This window comes from Melampsora larici-populina (genome assembly GCF_000204055.1).
Source record: "Melampsora larici-populina 98AG31 unplaced genomic scaffold MELLAscaffold_11, whole genome shotgun sequence".
Taxonomy (NCBI): Eukaryota; Fungi; Basidiomycota; class Pucciniomycetes; order Pucciniales; family Melampsoraceae; genus Melampsora; species Melampsora laricis-populina.
The window spans coordinates 1,061,880-1,085,373 of NW_006768775.1; the positions used below are offsets into that span (position 1 = coordinate 1,061,880).

Consider the following 23,494-nt stretch of genomic DNA (forward strand, 5'->3'; position numbering starts at 1 on the left):
GGTACAGTTGTACATACAGATCCATAGAATGATTGTCATACTAGCTACATAGTTTTTGACCTTATGAAAGTTTGAGAGGAAGAGTTCAGCTTTCTAATGCACTTAAAATCGAGTGTTTTGAGGCAGATTTGACAAAGTTATAGGTGTTTTCAGAAATCAAAAGTTTCTCTAAACACTAATGAGCCAAATTTCAGTGCTTGTTACAGGTTGTAATTGGATGATTATGAAGGTTTATTGTTAGTACACTTATCAATACGGACTGTAAAAATATGGAAAAATATGGAGAGTGAAGCTCTCACCGCAGGAAACAAGATGCATATTTTTATTTATTTTTTGCCCTTCTCCTGGCCTCTCAATATTTTTGTGTATCAATAATTTAATTTTCTGCCCAGAAAATATTATATTTTGTGTAGTGACAGAGCTTCAACCACCTCCGGACACCGGGACCCTAGTGAATTTGCCGAGAAGAGAATTAAAGTTGAAGGAGACGTTGATGGCATAGGCCGTCCAAAGCCAAAGAAGTATAAGCATGTGTTTTAAAACATACCAGGATAATTAACTGACCTCGGCCTCTTTGCTCATAATTTAGGTTCGTACCAAAGCCGGTAAACGCACCATTCAAGAGCCCAGTTGCTCCAGCTGTGCCTACGGCCGTTACAGGAGCGCCACCTGCCGATTTTCCACAAGCTCCGCCATCGCCCAGCGGCAGTGACTACGTTGGCCCACCTGCAACAAGCACGGGAAGCAAAAAGAGGCCTAACACAGCTGCAACCAAGCCGAGGGCTCAAGCACGCCCTCCGCGAAGGACTTCGAGCAGTTCCACCCTCGACTTGACTACTCAAGAATAAATATTGCTCGATGCAATAACCTTGGTGTATGTTGGATTCATCCGGGAGCAAGGTGAGGGCATGTGGAGGGAATCACTAACACGATCACTCTTTCCTTTCTATTATCAAACCCATGGGCGATTATTTTTAGATTCATCACCAAGCTTCAAAGCCAACATGCTTTTGACATCGTTTTAACCCTATTTCTTGGTTCTCAAATACCAAACAAACGGCGGCTCAATTGTCATCACTTTTTCAATCTGTACCATTGATCAAGGGCGAGGATTATGATTTTTGTACCTTTTTATGCGAAATTGAATATTTATTCCTTATGCTCAGTTCAAACTGTAAGACAAAACTATGCCTACATTTAAGCTTTGATAACGGGCCTGTGATTATTTGTATAGATCTGAGATAGTGATATGATGTTTTGCGGTATCAAGATCCGAAACTGTGCTCTGGCTGTTAAGATACAAACTTGCTCAGCTCACCCGATCTCAAGAATGAAGTTTAGTGCCCGCCATTTATTAGGCTTGCGCGGTGAAAATTTATACATAACGTGGATCTTACTGCGATTTGACCTATGAACTGTGGCACAAAATCAGAAACTATGCAATGGTGGCTATGACAATGCTGCGCGGTATTGCGTAGCAATAAGCTTCTTTTCAACGGCCTAAGTTATTTTTGAGGTATTACTCGGAGCTCAAAGCAAAATTTGAGTTGAGATTTGTGGTTCGGAGGGCAAGGACACAAGCTTGGGCCGCGTCTCTCTCAAGAAGTGTTGCGCGGCACGCAGTAGGAAGAGCTAAGTTTGGTGAAAATATGTGACCAACAAAAACACCGGTGTATTTCAACCTTAGGATCATTGAGCCTCAATTGTCAAGTGCAATGTTGCACGCAAGGCGCTGTGCTCATTCGATTATGAGATGGGATGCTTAAGAGATTGTGTGTGGCAGCAACTGCACCGATCAAAACAAAGGTGCGTATGTAATAGTACTTATGTGGCCAAAACGCATGTCGATCTACTAAACACTTTAGAATCGCGCACAGAGTCATACTGTGACAATGAGGCCATCTTGTGTCAGAATGGTTATGGTAAATGCAGAGTTGGGATGGTTACGGGATAAGGGTTGTCCCGGTGATGTGACCTAAAAAGATGACATCTCAGATACACGATAGTGCTTAATATATCAAGAAACTAATCATCTAACACAAATTGTGGATCCAAAATTCAAATGGTTTACCACAGTTTTCTCAAAGGCGAACGCCTCAAAACGAATTATGAATAAATTTTGCCACTATTCTTGAATTTGAAAAACAACATGAATGCAAAACTTTAGAATTTGTAGTTGCGAGCCCGAGTACCGTTGCTCTCACTACGGCACTGCGAACACATAAGGAAATGAACATGAGGCATGCCGCGTTTCTGATATTCAACGGAAAAGGATACGAAGCGCGGGAGAATCGCGACCTCGGTAGCTTTGGGATGAGCTTTGGAGACCCGGGACTGTACATCTGATGTTAGGGGTTTATCGAGGACTTGAAACCGCGTAAGGTCTGGCTCACAAACTGATTTGATCGGGAGTCTGACAAGATTTCATTTAGAACAATCATAGGGCCCAAGTGTCAAAGACTTTGTCAATTTCAACCTCGGGATTAGACAAAACCAAAGGATTGATTTACCTGAAGGTCCAGGCATCAAACTGAACTACGCGGACCCACACGGCCATAGTGGGTAGAGCAGTTTTTATAAATTGTAATGTGCCTTGGCTAATGATAAGCTCGATACGTAGGTATGGCATGGCTCGTTTGGAAAAGTGTATTGTATATTGGAGCGGTGGTCCGCTGTGCTCTGCCTGGATTTTGGAAAGTTTCGCAACAAGCTCCTTTTGAGAAAAATAGATTGATCTTGCATGGTGTTTAACCAAGGTACTGTGGATAGAATAATCGTAGACTTTGCTTAAAGTTACAAGGTATTTAGATTGAGAAGGCATGGTACGTATAATTTGAAGGGCCGACTGAATGGGTTTTGGGAGGAATGGCTTTTGGGGGGAAGGTGATAAAATGCCGGTTAAGAGCTTGGTTTATATACACTTAGTCAAATAAATCTTTCTTCGTTTGCACATGTAGACCGCGAACAATCTTCGAAACCCGACAAATGATAATCTGGTTACGGCGTCAAGCGATTGCCCAGCAATAGTTAGGGGTTCGTCCAAACGCTTGTCGGCAACAAGTCACAATCTTCATGAGGTCAGGGTTGCAAACTCAAAGCAAGGCTAGAGGCTTGCCCATTCGAAACTCACTCCACCTACCAATCTCGTTCAAATTTGGACTTCTTCAAATAGAAAACGTGAAAGTTCATCGACCCGGCGGGTAAATTTTCGTGCTCAATCATAAGCTCTGTCAATCACCTGGCAATCACAAACCGCGAACTTATGCAAACGCATCATCTCGTCACGTTTCCGTCAGAAATGATGATGTCGCGAGTATAAGCGTAATAGATTCAGAAAAAACAATGCTCGGCTCGTTGCTGCCGCTCGGAAACGTGTCATGTACCTTTGCGACTGGCTTGATACAAATGCTTAAAAATTATACATAATGCTCAAGCATATCGGATGATGCGATTCCCAAAAATCGGCGAAGTGTGAGCCTGCCCCCGATAGCATTCGGTACGGCTTCAACTTTGAGACATCAGCAGAACAAGAGTTTTGCATGCTCAAATACATTCATCTTCGGCATTTTCGCCAAACTAATCGTACAATATGTTTCGCATAAATATATGCGTGAATAGGGCACGCTTAGCTGCTCGAGCTGCACAATAATTTGGATTGTGATGCGATGAACCCAAAACCCAAGGTTAAGCAGTAGATTTTGCTTGCTAACTATCAGAAAAGGAATTAATTTGAAATTGTCGAGACAATTTAACTCAAACTTCTTAAGGACAATACGACATCCTAGAAACAGTCGGTACGAGTCCTGCTCAAACTATGTACGCAAGGAGATACATATTCGGGACATCCTTTCGATGCACATGCGAGCTTGGGCAAATCTTGGCAGACGAGGGTACGACACCATGAATAATAAGGCCGAGTAGGATTATTACACCCATCCATGCTCAAGTCCACAAGCATCAGGTTGTCAAATAACAAATATCTCATATTCATTCTCAATTACTACTCGCCTGCTCGGACAGGGCTCAACTAAGAGCTTGAAACCAGGTTTGAGCAAGCTACCTTGATCCGATCACTATACCAAGGTTGATTTTCACTCTGCTTCTTAGGTGGTAATCCTTTTTAACACAGTAGAATCGATATGCCTCGAGGTGCTATGCGGCGACAAAACCATGGCCTTGCGATTCGGGCCGTAGAATTCGGTTCGGAGGCTAACTTACTCCACCATTTTCGCGGCGAGATACCGTTTTGTCTTGGGCCTATGAATGACCAATGCAGCGAGTGTGGTGCGTTTAGATGGAGGGCTGAACGTAGGGTTAAAGATTCGAATGCATTAACTGCTACATTTCGTAATTGTTGCAACCATGGACAAGTTGATCTGCCTTTGAAGTATTTTCCTGACGATATTGGGGAGCAGATCCCGGATTTTTACAAGGAACCGCTAAAAGGCGATGACCAGAGTAAGTCTTGCATTTAAAGCCTTTGCTTTAGTAAATGTGGACCGACCGAAATTTTGTAGGGTGCCGAGACTTTTGCGAAGACATCCAAAAATACAACAACGCTTTCTCTTTCACCTCTCTTGGAGCGCAAGTTGATGGCTCAGTGCTGGGCCAACGGGGCCACTCTATCTTTCGAATTAATGGTCAAATGTTCCATCTAATAGGTTCTTTGATGCCGATGCCTGAGAATCACCCGGGTTTTGCACAAATTTACATTTACGGAGGTGGGGGTGAACGCGAAGCTTCGTTGCGTATCGAACGTGCGCGGGTGCCTAGGCTTCAAAGCGACATAATGCTTCAGTTTCAAGAGTTCATGTATGAACACAATCCCTACGCTCAAACATTCAGATCAGCTGCAGCCATTTGCGACTCCATCGGGCCTGTGCAGACACTTCGAATCAACACAGTGACTGTGCCCGGGACTGATCACAGGAGATACAACCGTCCGACAGCCAACGAAGTTGCTGCGATAATTGACGGGAATGGCGAAATTGGGCGGCATGGACGTGACATCATTCTGCGAAGACAATCCGGATTAATCGAACCGATTTCAGAGTTGCATACGGCTTACTTTGCACTCCGATATCCATTGTTATTCCTCTATGGGTCTCAATTATGGCACGACTCATACACAAACCCAACAGAAGAAAGTGGGTGATTCCGTTTTGCATACTCAGATATACAAATTCCGACCTGTGTTATGATAGACCCAGAAGGATCAGTGACTTGCCTCAAGTGGTTCGCATACCTTTTATTCAAACGCCCAGCATATTCCGTGATCCTAGCATCAGGCTTTCTATTTCAGGAGTTCGCCGTGGACATGTACGTCTGCGTTGAACATGCTCAATTAAACTTTATTCGCTTCCATCAAAAGGAGCTTAGGGCTGAACTATACAATGGTTTGGTCGAAGCGCTTGGCAACGAGGTAGAGGATGAAGTCGTAGGCCGAAGGATTGTTTTACCCTCAACCTTCGTAGGTGGGCCCCGAAATATGCAAGCGCTTTACCAGGACGCCATGAGTCTGGTCGCAGAATACAGTCATCCTAGCTTGTTTATCACAATGACAGCTAATCCACAGTGGAATGAAATCACCGAGGCTTTGGAAGACCATCAAATTCCAGAGGATCACCCTGATCTCGTCGCCCGAGCATTCCATTTACGATTCCACGCTTTACTCAGTGACGTTACAAAATGGGGACGACTCGGAAAATTCAAAGCTTACGTTTACTCAATCGAATTTCAAAAGAGGGGTCTACCTCATGCCCACTTAATCTTGTTTTTGGACCCGGCGTCTCGGCCAACAACCCCAGACATGGTTGATTGTTTAATCTCAGCGCAGCTTCCAGACCCTGAGATGGAGCCAGACTTGTTTTGCCTTGTGGGACACCATATGATGCATGGGCCTTGTCAAAATTACAAATGCTGGAATGGGAGGGAGTGCCAAATTGGCTACCCCAAACCCTTTTGCGAAAGCACTACTCTGCCAGATAATCAATATCCAACTTACAAACGCCCCAACGATGGAAGATATTGTATAAATGCAGGGCACCGCTTTGACAACGGCAGTGTGGTACCTTATAATCGTTTCTTGTTGCTAAAATATCAGTGCCATATGAATGTCGAAGTAGCAGCAAGCATCCGAGCTGTAAAATATTTGTTCAAATATATCTTGAAGGGTCATGATCGTACCATGGCAAGAGTGGAAGAACAAAGCAATAAAGATGAGGTTTTAGCTTTTCTCAACGCGCGTTTTCTCAGCGCGCCAGAGGGTAAGTTCTCAAATCTTTTTGTCTCGTACTGTAGCTGATTCATTGCTTGCCAGCTGTGTGGAGGCTTCTGCAATATGAGATCCCGGGCCAATACCCGGCAATTCAAAGGCTTAATCTACATCTGGAGGATGCCCAAACGGTTTATTATCTTGATGAAGCTGGGCTTCGTAGGGCATTAGACACGGGCCGCGCCCAAAGAACAACTTTAACTGAATATTTCAGGCTGTGTCGCGAAAATTGCAGGCTTCCAAGATCACAGGAAACAATAAGATCAATAAAATATCAAGACGTGCCTAAGCATTTTAGATGGGTTAAAGAAACGAAAAGATTACAAGCAAGGAAAAACAAACTCGAATTGATAGGTCGAATTTACTATGCCGGTGTCAGACGCGGTGACATTTATTATCTACGCCTTTTGTTACAGCACGTCGCGGGACCAACCTCGTTTAAATCGCTCAGAACTGTTAACGGGATCGTGTACAATACCTTTCGTGAGGCGGCGGACCAGCATGGCCTGCTTCTGAACAACAGGCATTATCACGAATCAATTATCGAGGCGGCGGTTTGGAAGACAGGACACCAACTGAGGCAGATGTTGGCTATTATCCTGTGCCATAGTGCGCCATCAGATCCAATGCACCTTTGGTCGGAGCATATCGAGGCTCTTTCAGATGACTGCGAACACAAGATCTCAAGATTGAACCCTCGAGCTCGGCCCAGCCTCGAGCATATTCAAAATTATGCCCTACACTTGCTGGAAAAAACACATTTCGGCATGGAGAGTGATCTAGAATCTGTGGGACTCATGCCTGTAGATAGACATCTAATGCTGGAGCTTAATTTACCAGACGGGGAAGGCATCAACACGACGTTTGCTGTTCAACCAAGCAAGATCAGGACCAAATACGAGAACATGTCGCGTCAACTTACAAATGAACAACAACGCGTGGTAGAATGCGTGATTGAAGCTATCCAGGGCAACGAGGCGCGTATGGTTTTCCTTGACGGGCCTGGTGGTACGGGAAAGACTTTCGTGCTCAATACCATACTTCACTTTTGCAATGGTAACGAATTACCCTTCGAGGCCGTTTCAGCTGCCGGGATCGCATCGCTTCTTTTACTAAATGGCCGCACTGCACACAGCGCCTTCAAAATCCCAATCCCCATCTTCAAAGACTCTGTGTGTCCCATATCGCCTAATACCAAGATAGGGCGTATGCTCCGAGCTGTTTGCTTTGTGGTGTGGGATGAGGTTGCAATGCAACATCGACACGCAGTCGAGAGCGTTGACAGGACTCTGCGTGACTTAACAGGGATAGACCTGCCCTTCGGCGGAAAGGTTATCTTATTCGCAGGTAATTAAGAACTGCATGAGTTTATGCAAAACATGGTCTATTTAAAATCATACTAATATTGTGGAACGCGTTGCAGGTGATTTTTGTCAGACATTACCTATAGTGCAAAGGGGCAATTTATTTAGTCAAGCTAATGCCACGCTCAAGGCTTCTTACCTGTGGGCAGACATACAAAAGTTCAAGCTAACAGTCAATATACGTCTTGGGGGATTGGAATATCGTCAGAATCCGATGAATGTGAACTTTTCGAAATGGTTACTCGACTTAGGTTCAGGTGCTTTGCAAGAGGATTATGTATGTCCGGCGTCAATCATGTACTGCAACGTTTCTATATCGCGGCCTCCAACAATATTCGAACCCGAGATAGTTGAGGAAGAATATAATGGAGTCATTGAACTGGTCAACGCTAGCGACTGGAATACATTGACCAATTTGTACGCATCTCACTGCTTAATAACCCCGCTCAATGCTACAGTGCGAGCTGTGAACAAGCACGTTATGGATTTACTGCCGGGAAGGCTGCGGACCTCAGTATCGACCGACACGATGGATGATAGCTTCTACGAAGGAGTCTCGGCCGACATATTGAATTCTTTCAACTTCCCCGGGTTCCCATCTCACATCCTCAAGTTAAAAGTTGGCGCAACAGTTATGGTACTACGTAATTTAAATTTAGGTGATGGACTATGCAATGGCACACGCCTTTTAATTACGGATTGGCAAGAACATGCACTACAGTGCAGAATCCTAACAGGGGAGAGGAAAGGAAATGCAATCAGTTTACCAAAAATATTACTTTCACATAGGGGGGACGACGATTGCCCGATCCCTTTCAATTGATATCAGTTTCCCATTGCGCCAGCTTTTTGCATGACAATCAACAAAAGCCAAGGTCAGAGCTTAGACAAGGTGACAGTCTTACTACCTGAACCGGTCTTTGCACATGGTCAGTTGTATGTTGCCCTATCTAGGTGTACCAATGCGTCCAATGTTCATGTGTGCATAACCTCAATGTCAGAAGATTTGGTAACTCCAAACATTGTGTATCACCCCGTTCTCATGGATTGAATCATGAATGCCTCACACGCAAAACTCGGCTTGGGCAATGTTTTGGCTCGAGTTCGTGTCATAATGCATTAATTTTAGAATGAGTCGCGCGACCCAGTGTTATTAGCATGGTCATTGAACCAAGTTGAGTACTCATATGTCAAAGTAAAAAATTTGTATGCGGGTTCAAGCCTTTGGCTAAATTTCAATGTTGTTGTAATTATTTCGTAGTAAATGCCTTTCCAAAAGATGAACCATGTAACCGCGTGAAACTTTTTGTTTGATTATTGTTTTTATGATTTCGTAATATGATCAATATGCAACTCACAAAGATCAGATGCATCCAGTTTATAGGACGGAAATGGGTGGCAGGCACATATTCCTTTGCCATTGGTTTAAAACCTTGCTCATAACCAAACGAGGAAGCACTTTTGTACCATTTTCATGTCAACGCCACCGTCCTAGCGATCCTTGGACATTTGCAGTTGGGACGCCAATCGTGCCGGCACATAGATAAACAACGTGGCCTGAGTTAAATGTAATTTGTCACAGACTCAATTTGATAATGGCCCATTTGATCATGTGCGATTCATGTTCTAATCTACCCATAAAGGATACGAAACTAACTCGGGAACCGCGTGTCGGTCGGTCGCAGAGACACCGTGGTCTAGGTGACAGAATTTAGCGACGAAAGCATGAAGAGAGATGAACATGCACAGCCCTTCTCCTCAGTTGTGCATGTATGTTTCCTATTGAGATCTTCCCTCGGAGAGATCGAGTGCCATACGCATGCTGCCTGCGATAGATAAACAAAGCATTGGTTGAAATCGGGATCGGAGTCGTCATCGGTGCCTATCCCAATGTCAAAAGATGCTGGGCAACTAAACTCGCCACGGGGCAAATAAAATAGGTAAGTTGAGCTCGTCGATCAGAAGTGCGTCTTCAACAGCCGCATCATAGCTTACCCAGCATTTTGGCTTTTGTATTGTTTTACAGTAGTACGAATCAGTATGTTTCCAAATAACTTATCAACTCAAGCGATTACAAGCATCGGGCAACTACCGGTAGAAGTCATCGAGTTGATCATCGAACATTACATCGGCAGCACAGGAGTTTTGGAGCCCAACCCTTTGAATAGTGCGAGCAAATCATATTTGCATCCAGAGACTTCGCGGGACTTGCTCGCCTTACGCTTGTTATCAAAATCCTGGAGCGCAGCTATTGTACCTTTTGTGTATAAGGCTTTATATCTGAACACGGCGAGAAAGTCTGGGATTTTATTAGGATCTTCGAGCAACACGTCCCAGTTCAGTACTTTTCACGCTTTACGGCGCATTTGTTTCGGCGGGCTTTTATTTTCATCGGACTATCCCACTGGTCATTGCGCAAACACGTCCTGCAGCCACGAAAATAGCCACACTCACTCGGCGAGGCTCTTGCTCAATCCTTCGCCAATCGCAATGGATTCGGCGGCAAAAATCATTAAGTTGTGTAATCAGAATTTGATAGAATTCAAACTCAAGTTCGTACATTCAGTCGGTTTCTCCCAAGATATGTTAGACGCCATTAGCAGTGTTAAAGGTCTCAAGGTACTAGGAATTGTCGGCAGCAAATCCGGTCATAACCTCAACGACTCTACCTCTGTCCAAGCTATGCTTAACTCAACCTTCGGATTGGAGTCACTATCAATCCAGTGCAGCTCGCTGGGGTCCTTAAGCTTAGACGTTGGAGCCCTGCCCAATCTAACACATCTTTGCTTAGTGACTAACCCGGATAACATTTTGGCTTTCACTGAGTTATGCGCCGCAGAGGGAAGGAAAATTAGGTTCCTCGAGCTCATAAGCCCAGGAGCTCGTGATCAATGCAGTCGGATCATAATGGCCCTAAAGGAATCACTCGAAGCCATTTTCATTGATCCTATCCCAGGTCGAATTCCTAGAGGTGTTATTAACTTGAATTTTAATAACCTTCGAGTAGTACGTTGCATAACGTGTATTTCCTCGCCATCAGGATACGCCTGGTTACAGAAACCGATTTTCAAAAACATGGAGGTGCTTATCATCAGCTATTGGCATGCGAATACTTATTGGAAACGGCTTTTAGAATTACTTCAACAACGCCCGATCACATTACCATCAAAATTCAAGCGGATCGTGCTCGTAAATTCTAAAGGTCAAAAATTGGCAGACACTGAAATGGTTGATGCTTTCAAAACCCATGGGATCAAGTGTATCTTTACTTGTCACCTATCCTACAAAGAAGTCATAGCGCGTACAACTCCATCCTCTTGCATTAATTGTTAAACCACTAATGGCTCCTTTGATTGCTCTTGAAAAACAGGACTTGGCGAATGGGGATGGGGATTATGGTGACAAGGATGTGAGATATGGGTCCGCCTATAAAAATGTGGCAACACGCAGAGCCTGCAATTTACTGGATTTGTCATTGGGTAACTGACTTGGGCGATGTTTCGCGATCAGGTACAGTCGGTAGATTGAAATGGAGAAATTTGGAACGAGATTGCAGATAAAGATCGGCTGATACAAAATCAAACGTATGTAGATTTTCGGATATAGATTGTTGAAAATCGCCGATTTAATGATGAGTTTTTTTGTGGATTGAACGCGTAGGACGAGCAGCTCGGATTAAAAAGTTAACATTTCTGTGGAGTAACAACGAGCCAAGCATAGCAAGCATTTGTGATACCGTAGATTTTGACTTGCTCTGCCCTGAAAACAGACTTCGAGATAATTCCTGTTTTAGTTTACCGCCTCATGCCCGTCACAACCTTAGAGGTACCACCCACGTATAAAATGTTGTTTGTGAGAGGATGGCGATAAGTAAGAATGTATATCAATGTTATAATGGCTGAGACTAAATGGTAAATGCGTGTGCATTGCGCTCATATTTGGGCAATCAAAGTTTGAATGATTAAAAGAGGTAAAGGGTTTCTGACTGAACCAGGTTAAGATATAAGATATCTTAGAGGCAGTTCTATATGTGAACTTTGTTCATTTCAGATTTGCCTGGAGAGGCCTTGAGAGCGAAAGCTCAGCCCTCAGTGACTTGGTCGAATCTTACGATTAACAACATGCCCTTCCAATCGAAGCAAGTCGAAGAAAAGGACGACTCTGCGTGGTTTGACCGCCTGTCTCCCCGTGATCAATATAAACTTCGCCCGTTAAAAATTGGGCCTATGGCACACCCGCTGATCCATGCTGGATACGACCAGTGCTTCGATTGCGGCAACTTTGGGCATCTTCGAGACCGCGGTGACGGGTGCACCAGCAAGGTCAAAAAGGCTCCACCTTTTTGGACTTGGCGACGAGTAATTACAGGCAAAGATTATAGCATGAGCATGCTTGAGATGACGCCAGAGAGGTTGGCCAAGGCACGGAACGAAGTGATCGCGATGGAAGGAACTCCAGGTTAGTTTGGTTTCAATGCATGACAGCGAATCTTGTATATTGATTTAAAGAACATATTCCTGTAGAATACATCAGCTCCGACTTCGACGTGTTGACACCTTGGGTCTTCACCGAACAAGACATAGCTAGGCTCGACGCCGACGAGTCTTTTAGTATGTATTGCGTTTGCAATGTGAATTTGTGGCTCAGCGGTTGACCACTTTGCGCACGCACATTTAGGAAGCAAGACTAAACAATCAGCCGATCGCAGCCTCGCGGGTCAATCGTCGAGCGTGGCGTCTGGACAAAAGCAAGACGCGTCGAAAAGGGGGCTTGAGAACGATGACTCCGGGCTCATGCACAGCTGCAGTCGAAGAAAGGTATCAGGTAAGTTTAGGTATTCAAATAAAATCGGAGTATAGTGGTCTAAGCTTCAACTTATTTTTGGCTTGAATACGAAGGCAAGCCCGACGTTAATCTGGAATAGAAAGCTTCAGTCATGCAAAGCGACGTGATTATGGTGATATTAGATTATGTTTAGCTTGAATTCACTTGAATTGCAAGGAGTCAGTCCGAGGACAATCTCTGCGATTATTGCACCGTGGCTAGCTGCGGACATGTTTCATTCGGGAGTTGATAGTGTACAGGATCATGAATAACAATATGTCTTCAAGCAAATGACGCGCCTTGTTTATCAAGGGCAGCAGTTGATTTGGGGGATGTGGAACTTAGCAAGATTTGAGCTTGATCTCGCTGTTGTATTAGAACAACCTGGAATGAATGTATTGAATTGTTGACTTAATGTAATAAAATTGTGCATAATGATTAAAAATACGAAAGAATAGGAATAGTCAAGCCTCAACCAAAATAAGTGCACAGTAATGCGTTTATCACCGTTTGGGTTATCAAAAAAGGTTGTTGTGCTCATGCACAAATCAGCAAAGAGTTGCATGAGCAAAAAATGTTAAATTCTGAACAATTCGAAACATGTACGTCAATAAATAATGGACCACGAAGCATTAAACACGTCGCAGATTTGTTTTTGTAAACTTTGGTAGTTTCACTAGCGTTGGGTTTGGCGCTCGGCGGAGCTTTGAATCACAAGTCAAGTCTTAAAAGTCTATTTTTTTTTTCACTACGACAAATGATACGCTAATGTGATTGAGAAAAACCACCAAGTCTACTTGGTCTCTCAGAACTTTGCATCTACCTTCATTGCTTGTTGCCGGCTTGAATTCATTGCCAAAACTCCGAAATCTACAGTGAGCAAATTATCACTGGGTTCTTTAATTGATTTCTGTTTCAGGAAGAATATAAACCCAAAGGTGAATAAAGATAAGTATTGATAATAAAGTCAGGGTCAAGGACTGACCAGAATTTGAGAATAGCTAAGTTGGGTTTCGAAACGGCACTTGATACGTCGACGGTTCAGAAATCCTGCCAAGGCCTCATCGTTCACAGAATGGTTGTCTTCAGTCAAGAAGATAAATTGGCTCAATTTTTTTGGGAATTCTAGCCCATCATACTGCTCAAACTTGTCGCGCCAATAGTGTGCCGTCTCAGAATAACATGTAATATATATTTCTACTTCTCGGAAAATGGCCCATCCCAACCATTGTGGGTAATCATGGCGTGGGTTGATGAACATGTTCTTCAAGATCCTCAAGTTTGGGAATGAACTGTTCCGGAGCTCAAGTGGGATGTCGTCCGGCATCATAATAACAGAGATAGCTTCGAGTGTATCCTGGAGCGCTAAAAGCATAGGCGTCTCGTCGTTTGCATAATCTTTTGGTTGATACTCAAGCAATTTGATTGAACTTTTGCGACGTTGACAGAAATGAACTATCGCCCTGTGATTTGAAACATGGCAATCTACGCACAGATGGATTAAATTAGGTAAAGCTCCCGGGTCCAGAGACAAAGATGTTAAAGTTGCAAATAAGATTCCAGCGCATAAGTGGCGTTCAACACGGCTATGAAAGAATCCAAATCATTCATGTTGTTATGAGACGACAGGCTTTCAACGATTAAAACTTTCAATGATGTTACGCGCTTAATCGCTTCTACAAGATTGTTCGAGAATCCAACGGCGTCCGTGAAACAAATTTTGAGATCGGTTAAGGTGCTTCCGCACAAACTGATGATATTGGCTGCATCTTTCATTCGAATCAAGTTATTGGTAGAGTCCTGATGCTCGAAGTCGGGTTTCGTCAAATTGTTGTCTGTGATTTTGCCGAAGTAGGAACCAGACCAGCTTTCAGGTAGATACGTGATCCCATTTAAAAAGAGGCGTTTCAAATGGATCGTGCTCGATAGTTTCACACTACTTCCCAATACAAAACTTATGCATCTATGTGTTCGGGAAGACCTCAGTTCCAAGGCGTTGAACACGAATTTTGGAATAAGCCTTGCCCAGACCTTTCCTAATAATCGTAATCGTAGTAAGCATGTAACAGAATTTTGATTTAAAAACAGAGTATCTGCGCTATTAGAGGCATCAAGCGGTGAATATTTGGCCATGTCAAAGAGATAAGTCATAATATGCTCTACTATTTCGACTGGTAAGTGAGACATTTGTGCCATGATTTCGTTGTGTATCGATTCAACGATTTGAACTGAGCGTATTGTTTTGTTTGGGTTAATGATTGGTAAACAATATCGGGCACGTTTCATTCTCAATGAAAGCAATGTCATTCCTGGGGTATATCTGCGTTGTTGACGCGCTTGGCCAGGATGGGGACTTTGTCCGCCCGTTTGGATTGGGGTTGGATCATCTTGCTCATGCAGAGGATTTCCGGCGTGATACTTAGGTGTGACGTATAGGAAATTGTTGTCAAATCACGCTTGGAATTGAGGCTAACCCGGCGCACGTTACGATAAAAACCATTTATTGTTCCGGGTATCATCTCTACACCAAATGCCACTGGGGTAGGAATTGGCATTGGAGTACGGGACTCAAGCAGACTAGAGCAGACAAAGATGCTCATATGCCTTGTTTGGGCTGCGTGATGCCACAATCGACGATGCCTTTCTCAACAACGCCGGTAAATTTGAATTTGTTTCATTTTTACGACTCGGTCGAAAAGACGGCAAGTGTGGGGACGCATAGTTGAGGCTTTGGATAAATGCCTGGGACGATACCACACTTTGCAGATTGCTGCTTATACGCATTAAGTTTACTCGTCGATACGAACTTCTCGGAAACCATTTGGCTCATGCTGCTGTGACACCTACAAGCTTACTTTTGGGGATACAATGATACTCTGCTTTTTATCACGAGCAGCTAAGATTTGTTTTAATGTCATGATGATATAGGCATACGAAGGTTTTTGGGTAAGGGCCCGTGAATCTTGGAGTGAGCCACAAATCTAAAAGAGAATGCTATTGCTTTACGCTCTAATATGTCGTATCAAGTGTTGCAACGAAAGTATTGGATACACTGTCAATTACCTCTATCATTTTTAAAATTCAATGATGTTATATTTAAGCGATGAGTAGGAATTGTGAGCGGTGAACGCTGATTGGCCGCAAGATTGGCTGAATACTGAGCAACAGGCTTTGTGCAACGGTTGCACACGGTGCTTAAAGCCCATGAGTAACTCGTTAAAGTTTAAGTGATTCGACTTGCTTGGAGCAGATCTCGTTAGCGATCATGTTGGCACATGAAAACTGGAGGCGTATTGCAGGTTGAAAAGCTTGGTTGAGTACGCGGCGAACCTTGAATAAAGGCAGATGATCCACGCTCAGCGCGATTGATCGCCACATAGTTTCAGGCGATATGGGAACAGATTTCAATGACTCTTCTCAAGGCGATCAGTGGAAGAACGAAGCTTTCGTTAAGATAATAAGTTGTTATCCTGGATATGCAATTCCTAATTGCTCTTCTTATAACATAGTGCTTGAAGCGTTGGTAGGATTGAAACGATTGCGTGGAATACGCGGCAATCGTCAGATGAAATGAGCAGGCTCGCGTCCTCGAGCAAATAACCACACCACAGTAGCATGAATATGTAAACACAAGATTCACATCTCATATAAAAAGGTTAATCAGAACAGGATAACATATACACTCCAATATAGACGTTTGAATATCATATAAATATATATATATATCTGCCAAGGTACATTAGGATCAAAGAATTAAAATCAAAGAACAGTTGATGAAGACCCAAGATCGGACATGGCCCATATTCATTGCCTTCCTTTAGAAGTTGTTTATTTTATTTTATTTTACTTCGTTAAAGACTTTGAAGAGACCTGGAAGAATTCTAGGAATAGTGCCGAACAGGCTCCTGTGCCAGACCATCTATTATTGGAACTGTTAAACTTACGATTGCTTGGAAAGTCTTGGGCGTTACGGGTCTTGCCATACGCTTATCAAAACTTACACTTTAGCTCGGCATTGAAAATGAACTCTTTCGTTGAGACTTGGAATAACTCGGCGACAATCTCGACCATGGCTCGATTGAGCCGCCTTAGCTTCGATCAGATTACTTGCCCAGATTTGGATTGTGAATTCGGGTCGGATCGAGTCAACATAGGTTTGCTTGCATCTTACCGGATTGATTTCGAAAAGGATAACTTCAATTATAAATCGATTACACTAGAGGACATTGAAGAAATTATCAAATTTTGTGGTCAAACCTTAGCAGGCTTAAAGTTTTCGTTCAAAGCGGGTGCGGGATTTACGCCCAATATCATTGAGTTGATAAAAGAGGTTAAAGGTCTAAGAGTGTTGATCATCGAGGCAAATCCCTACGGGGTAAGGCAGAATCACTTGAAATCGATCCGGGCTTTACTCAATGTTACGGCTGGGCTTGAATTGTTATTGCTTGACATTGGATCTATCGGAACTCTGGACTTAAGTGAAGAAGCGTTACCTCGCTTGAAGCACTTGTCAGCCGCATGCGATACAAACGACCTGGGAGCGATTACGGAGCTTTGCGAAACTCGTGGTCGGAACATCAGTTGCTTAGAGTACCTTACCCATCCCGACTGCGACCGAGCTGCAAAAGTTATTTTGGCTCTGCAAAATTCACTTGAGGTCTTATTCATAGAGTCAATTCCGAATCTTGTTCCGGCGGAGATAAGCGATTGGCATTTCCCAAAATTAAAAATTATACGGAGTATCAACTCGACAATAGAAAGTCCCAGTTTAGCTTGGCTACAATTAGGATTTGTAAAGAATATGCGAATTTACGTCACTGACTATTGGAGTTCTAAAAAATATTGGCGCAAAGGCCTGAAGGCACTTAAAGGCAAAGAACACTGTAAACATCATTCAACTTCCCCAATTTGGCAGAGGAAAATGATTAATAGTACAGTTTTTCATAAAAGAATCTAATACTGCACACCTGGGCCATTTCACCCACACTACATATGTGCAGCAAGCTAAGTCAATAGTTGTCTATCATGTACATACAGGTCTGCTCAGTTTTTTGCCCATCAGAATAAATAAATCACATGTTATACCACATGTAACTTTTTCGACTTTGAATTTTTTTTCCCAAAAATTCACTACATATAATTCTGTAGCTGCTCAGGCAATATTGTTGAAGCTATGTCTTAGTAACAGAAAGTGTGTTACATGCAGTTGAGTTGATGAGATCACACCAAAACATTGAGTCAGTGTATGTAGTCAATCTTTTGGAAGCTTTTTTCAATCTGAAAGAAGTTACAGCATGTATTACATATGAATAACTTGTCCTGATGAGCAGATAACTGAGCAGAACTGTATGTACATGATAACCACATATTCACTGAGCCTGCTACACATATGTAGTGTGGGTGTTATGGCTCAGGTGTGGAGTGATAGACCATTTTATGACAAATCATACTCCCAATCATTTTTCCCTGCCCACTTGGGGAACCCGAATAATGTCTGCAGTGGAACTCAAGAGACCTGTTGGGTTCGACAACATCGTTTTTATCACGGGGAAGGAACAGGACTTAGAGGAAAACAAGGAGCTAAAAAGGATTTTTGGTTATCATCAAATCCGTTGCCATTTCATACAGCAATTAGATTATGTTGAGTTGGAGGTAAATGATTTCGAAATTGAAAGAGAGGAAACTTTACTTTTGCTGACTTGGAACGGAATACGTGACAGGCCTTAACAAACGACAATAGCGTGGAAGCCAACCAAGTACAAAGTAAACTGGCTTGAAGGTGAATGTGATCTGAGAGTTAGGGAAAAGGGATGTTGTGTTCGCTGACTTATGAACATCATCATGGCAGGCTTTGATTGACAGAAAACGTTTAAGTCGAACAATTGCGAAGGCCGATTGGGATCACGGTATCTGGGATTTGACTGGTGTGCGTGGTATACGAGAAACCGATCATGCTTTATGTGCGCGTTGGTACCGTGACCTTAACCAAGAATGACTGCCGAGAAGATGGTTCTTAAAATTGAATAAGAAATCCAGCCGATGAATATGTTGATGTAATTAGTTCAATGTTTGATTAAAAGTGACGCTTACTCTTGATGCATTTTGATAATTGAGGTGCTTCTCATTTGCGCTGGGATCTTATGCAAGGAGCTGGCTTAAAAAGATTGTGCCCACATGAATTGTTTTCTTCGTAAAATTTATGTATAATGACGAAAGGCGTTGCACAAGGGAATTTTGGCAAGACGGATGTTCACGCAGCGAAATGCATTGTGAGAGCATGAATGTCTTGGTCACAAGCATAACCTGTACGACTTTAAAGTACGTCATTATGAGCACGTTGGCCTGGAATGATGCGTAGCGTAGGCGCAGGTATACTCGCATGTAAGCTGATGTAGGGATGCACTGCCCATGGAGTTCAAGGCGGCGCCCGCCGCTGAGAATGCTAGTGGAGAACAAAAGACCATTTTGGAAATAGAGTCTAAGATGAAGAAGTGAAGGATGAGATTTATAACAAGTCTATGCCAATAGGGAGCTTTGAAATTCAGTTTGATTGACCTATCCAGCTCCCACACAAAACAATTTGTGTCTACCTTTGTGCGTTGTTTGACATTGGCTAGTGCATTACATTTTGTTTGCTATTAATCACTTTTTGGTTGCTATCATTGCCATTCTTGCCATTTGGGATCTTGAGTGTTAACATGCTTCCTATCAGAATATCAATCAATGAGGCAACAGCTTTAGCACATGCATGATAGAAAAGTAAATCTCACGCACTCTAGCTCCTTTATATGACCTTCATCTTGAGAGTTTGGCAGTGAATAATGGGTGGATACATGAGTATTCATTAGAGCTCTGGTTTGTAATTCCGAAATATTGGAAGAAGTTATACCTTTGACGTCTTTCTGATATTGAGAACTCCCTTGACCAGCATCTTTGATAGCTTTTGGCTTAGTTGTGCCATCGTATTTTTGGACTTTGTATACCCCATTGTCCCTTACTAATTTGAAACTATTGGACTTTTCAAACCTCGGACTCTGATTGGTTGAAGGGGCTAAGGTAAGAAGGAATGCACCAAGACATAAACCTTTGAAAATATTGATGAGCATCATGATGGATGAAGTAAGTAACTTTTCGCGGAATCTTGGATGTGAGACTGGCGAGAAAATTCCAGGCCCAGACCCCATTCCATAGATGTTTAAATCCATTGAAATACAATACCCTTGAGACCTGAGGTCCATTCAAATTGATTTCTCTGTAACTTTGCAGCCAGATAAGAGCGAGTTCCGCAGCCGACTTTTCTCATGTAATTGGTGAACTCGAAACTCATGGTATTCATACGCTTGCCGATAAGTGAGCGCTTTATTACTCGTCTGGAGGAGCCTGCCGATGTGGTCTCTGACCGGCACGACTCATAATAAATTTCGGCTAAAAGCGCCGAACGCATTAAAGCCTGTGGAGACCGGGGGTCGCGAGCCGAGACTGAGGATGATGGTAGCCGTGGGCATTTTGCCGTGTTTTTTTTTATATCCGAATCCTAGGTTTACATCAAGAAAACTCTACTACAACACTAAGACTCACTTGACCGCGGAATTAGCCAATGTGTGTCCTGCCCCCGGAAAAAGGATGTGATGTTCCTTGTCAAATGCTTTCGGGCTTTAAACATCTGATCATGACTGCAAAGGTCCACTCATATTCTCTAATTCTAAATCAGTGGAACAGTAATCAAACTTAGTATCCACTGAGGTGATCTTTGGTTTTGGTAAATCTCACAATGATTCTGTGTATCGCTTTCAGGGATCTACAATCTCTCTGACAAAAGACAATATTCAAAGTCACCGGATGACATCGAGGTCAGAGAAGATCAAGGGTGAGGCTTGCTCTCTCTCTGATTTGGGCGAGTGCTCTATGAGCGCTGTCTTTATGAATTTCACCTGTTACCACATCCATAAGCTTTACTTTGCCCTCCATGGTCTGATGCTCTTGAACATGAGGGGAAACAAATTAAACCAATTAAGTGTACATTTGAAGCAGAAAAACACTATTATGAATCAGATCTCCTTGTGCAGGCGATTAGCCGCGATGACAGAGATCCAAAACCTCAGTGGCAATGATTTGTCAATAATGAGCGCAAACACACATTTATCGAGCCCCACTCAAAACCATCAACCTCTGCATTTTCTACCATTGTTGACTGTCTCCAGTGTCTGGTGTTGACTCTCCATAGCCTTTGGGGCAGTAAGGCATTAGGGGCACATCACTTTCCCTGTAAAAACTTCAATCAGTTGAGCAACAGAATTGAATGATGCTCGATGAAAAAGTGAATCTCACACACATTGAGTCTTGGTTTTTGGGAGCATTTCTATGAACAAGACCAATCACTTGTTTAAGAGAATTGAACATGCAGAATAAAAAAGTAAATCTTACACACATCCCATCAGAATACGAGTTCCAAGTTGCGGCCCCAGGGTTGAGATGTTCTCTACGAGATACACAATCAGTTGCTCAGCCAAATTGAAAAATGTGAAATAAACAGGTATATATCACACACTCCAAATGAGCAATCGGTGAGTCGAGTTGTGATTGTTCCAATGGTTCATGATTTTCACCCGGGTAATTTACACTTGCAGAGCTTAGGCTTGGGGTTCTTTCATATGCGCTGGAAACTTCTCCGACCTGCGAGTTATCCTCGTGGGCTGCGAGGCTCAGTAGAGGTGTTTCCCTTGTTGAGAGGTTTCCCCAGGGTTTCTGAGTTGTTGAAGGGGCTAGCGCAATAAGGAAAGTACCCAGACATAAAGCTTTCAAGAGTTTTTGATGACTCATAATGGATGAAGTAAACTGATTAAAAACTTGGCTCGAGTCTATGATAGAGAGAGTGGCAAGTTCTTTGAGGTTCCCAGTCCTCAGCTTTTGAGTGTTGGAATCCTTTGAAACTGGAGGATTCTGTCAAGCTCGTGTTATGGAACCGAGACATATCGCATCTCTTGTATTAGTAAGTTGATTGTCTGCAATTTCGTAGTCAATTGCATTTGAGTCCCCCATTCATGTCCACATTTTGTCCAATAGACTTCCGCTTCATCACTGGATCACGGAGTATCCGATGGGTTTGCTAACCCATATCAATATAAAAAAGATTGGCAGCACGCTCCGAAAACTTCAAATATGATTCGTGGTTTCTGAAAATTGATTCGTCGAGCGACCGTTGATAAGAACCAAACTGAGAGATGATTCAGTTGTTCTCGAAAATAGATGCAATGGTTTTCCTTCAAACTGATAAACGAAGAAATGTACGAGAAGAAATGTGTAATAGTCCTTAGGAGCCCCATACAGGGAACTATCTTAAATGAGACAAAGGTAAGGTTAGCTCTCACTTCAAGGCATTGGTTCCACAACCGCCAATGATCTGCATTACCTATCATATATAGGATAAAGATAAGGTTAGAGCATCTACAATAGGGGGTTTCAAGTCAGAATTTTTTTGTGAAACTTTTTAAAAAACGGACAAGTTTTTTAAATTTTACGGTGGGTTTTTTTTCTGCAAATATACGGTCAACAGCATTCGGGACACCTCAAAAAGGTGTCCCAACTTTTTTAAATTTACGGTATATTTTGCAACATCGGACAACTTGTTGGACTGTAAAATACCGTAAATTTATTGACTTGAGACCCCCTAATGGCCCACCTATTGTGCGGGGCCTTGCACATTTAGGGGGTCAAAATGCAAAAACATTTTAAATTTTGATCAAGAGTCTCCAGATCTTGGGGGCCTGTAGGAGCTCTTGACACCACGTGCACTCATCATAAGTACCAAACACACATAAAAAAGGAGGACCCTGGAATGCGCCTATGGATGTATCTGATGAAACCCGATTTTTGGTTTTTGGGTGCTACTCTACACACCACTACCTGCCTCGCAGCCCCAGACACCTAAAAAGATGCGCATGGGACAGGACTATCCAATGAGCCTGGTCGTAGACCTGTAGCGTTGCTCAGTTCGACGGAACTTGCAAAGGTGCAAAAATAAATTCGGCCTCCAAGGTCCGATTAGGACCTTCCAAATATGGGCCTTTTTTGGCTGTTACATTGAGATATCTCAGAAAGTATCAGAGCTACAGGGTTAAAAGTTAGTGTAGCTGAAAGGCCTGCTTCTGGCGCATTGTTTAAACTCCTGTAGGTTGATCAGTGAAGTGAAGTTTAGTGCCCAAAAACATCACCAACAAAAGGTCCTGATTTTCGTCAGATACATCCATAGGCGCATTCCAGGGTCCTAAAAAGGGATAATAAGGGGGCTCAAGTCAAAATTTTTGCGGCCTTTTCTTAAAAAATCAGGAAAAGTTTTTTACGGTACCGTGCTGTAAAAACTTTTCCCAATTCGTAAAAACGGACCGTAAAAATTTCTTTTGGATCTCCTTCTGAGCAGCAAATTTACACAAATTTGCATAAATTTACTGCTCAAAGAAATTTGGGATGTCGTATAACTTTTCCCAATTGCATAAAATTTTGCGTAAATTTTATGCAATTGGGAAAAGTTTTTTACGATAAAAGTAGTAAAAAAAATTGACTTGAGCCCCCCTAATGATGATTCTGATTCACGTGGGGGTGTAGCGCAAAAAGCGCGCCTTTTGGACGTGCCAAGGCGTGGGCGCGTATAAAAAGGTGAAATATAGGGTGGGCACTTCCCAGAACCAGCTTTGAGCTTTTTCTTCTGTTCTTGGACTTTTTGGCACTTTTCTTACACCCCACCTCCTCCAAGATTCAAGCCAAAATCCCAAGTGCCCTATCTACAGTCAAAAGTCCAATTAAAGATATGAGATTGAAAAAGATGTACAATTTGTAGACCTCAACCATCTCCAAGAATTCAAAGACAGTGATCATTACAATGATTCAGCAGAACTCAAAAATGAAGAACAAAGTGACATAGAATCATTATTTGACATCATTTTGTTCAATAGTTACAATTTGAAGTATTTACAGATGTCATGGTAGTGTGTTCTGATTCTGACAACGGAACATGGGATGAAGATGAATGCTTTAT

The 23,494-nt window shown here is 42.8% G+C and overlaps 7 protein-coding genes across 7 annotated transcripts in view; 4 read left to right on the plus strand and 3 right to left on the minus strand.

Annotated features, from left to right (window-relative positions):
• Positions 1-848, plus strand: part of MELLADRAFT_104908 (uncharacterized protein) — a gene marked incomplete at both ends in the record, with an annotated part of 4,797 nt that extends 3,949 nt beyond the window's left edge. Inside the window, one exon of the mRNA XM_007408030.1 lies at positions 590-848. Coding sequence (XP_007408092.1) covers positions 590-848 — 259 coding nt within the window. The remainder of the gene's footprint in view (positions 1-589) is intronic.
• Positions 849-9,678: 8,830 nt separating this feature from the next.
• Positions 9,679-11,480, plus strand: MELLADRAFT_104909 (uncharacterized protein; the record flags this gene model as incomplete). Its single annotated transcript, XM_007408031.1, has 5 exons — positions 9,679-9,974; positions 10,386-10,866; positions 11,009-11,058; positions 11,149-11,153; positions 11,299-11,480. 5 exons carry the CDS (start codon positions 9,679-9,681, stop codon positions 11,478-11,480), a joined length of 1,014 nt encoding a protein of 337 aa, XP_007408093.1.
• Positions 11,481-11,759: 279 nt separating this feature from the next.
• MELLADRAFT_104910 (uncharacterized protein) lies at positions 11,760-12,734 on the plus strand (the record flags this gene model as incomplete). The annotated part of the gene is made up of 4 exons (XM_007408032.1): positions 11,760-12,096; positions 12,147-12,259; positions 12,316-12,462; positions 12,606-12,734. 4 exons carry the CDS (start codon positions 11,760-11,762, stop codon positions 12,732-12,734), a joined length of 726 nt encoding a protein of 241 aa, XP_007408094.1.
• A 533-nt stretch (positions 12,735-13,267) lies between these two features.
• On the minus strand, positions 13,268-15,292 carry MELLADRAFT_104911 (uncharacterized protein; the record flags this gene model as incomplete). Its single annotated transcript, XM_007408171.1, has 5 exons — positions 13,268-13,372; positions 13,448-14,048; positions 14,090-14,880; positions 14,937-15,039; positions 15,147-15,292. 5 exons carry the CDS (start codon positions 15,290-15,292, stop codon positions 13,268-13,270), a joined length of 1,746 nt encoding a protein of 581 aa, XP_007408233.1.
• Positions 15,293-16,255: 963 nt separating this feature from the next.
• MELLADRAFT_104912 (uncharacterized protein) lies at positions 16,256-18,457 on the plus strand (the record flags this gene model as incomplete). Its single annotated transcript, XM_007408033.1, has 3 exons — positions 16,256-17,254; positions 18,183-18,218; positions 18,311-18,457. 3 exons carry the CDS (start codon positions 16,256-16,258, stop codon positions 18,455-18,457), a joined length of 1,182 nt encoding a protein of 393 aa, XP_007408095.1.
• Positions 18,458-19,121: 664 nt separating this feature from the next.
• On the minus strand, positions 19,122-19,789 carry MELLADRAFT_104913 (uncharacterized protein; the record flags this gene model as incomplete). Its single annotated transcript, XM_007408170.1, has 3 exons — positions 19,122-19,167; positions 19,237-19,546; positions 19,681-19,789. 3 exons carry the CDS (start codon positions 19,787-19,789, stop codon positions 19,122-19,124), a joined length of 465 nt encoding a protein of 154 aa, XP_007408232.1.
• Positions 19,790-20,640: 851 nt separating this feature from the next.
• Positions 20,641-21,282, minus strand: MELLADRAFT_123582 (uncharacterized protein; the record flags this gene model as incomplete). The annotated part of the gene is made up of 4 exons (XM_007408169.1): positions 20,641-20,725; positions 20,795-20,821; positions 20,891-20,941; positions 21,011-21,282. 4 exons carry the CDS (start codon positions 21,280-21,282, stop codon positions 20,641-20,643), a joined length of 435 nt encoding a protein of 144 aa, XP_007408231.1.
• Positions 21,283-23,494: the final 2,212 nt, after the last annotated feature.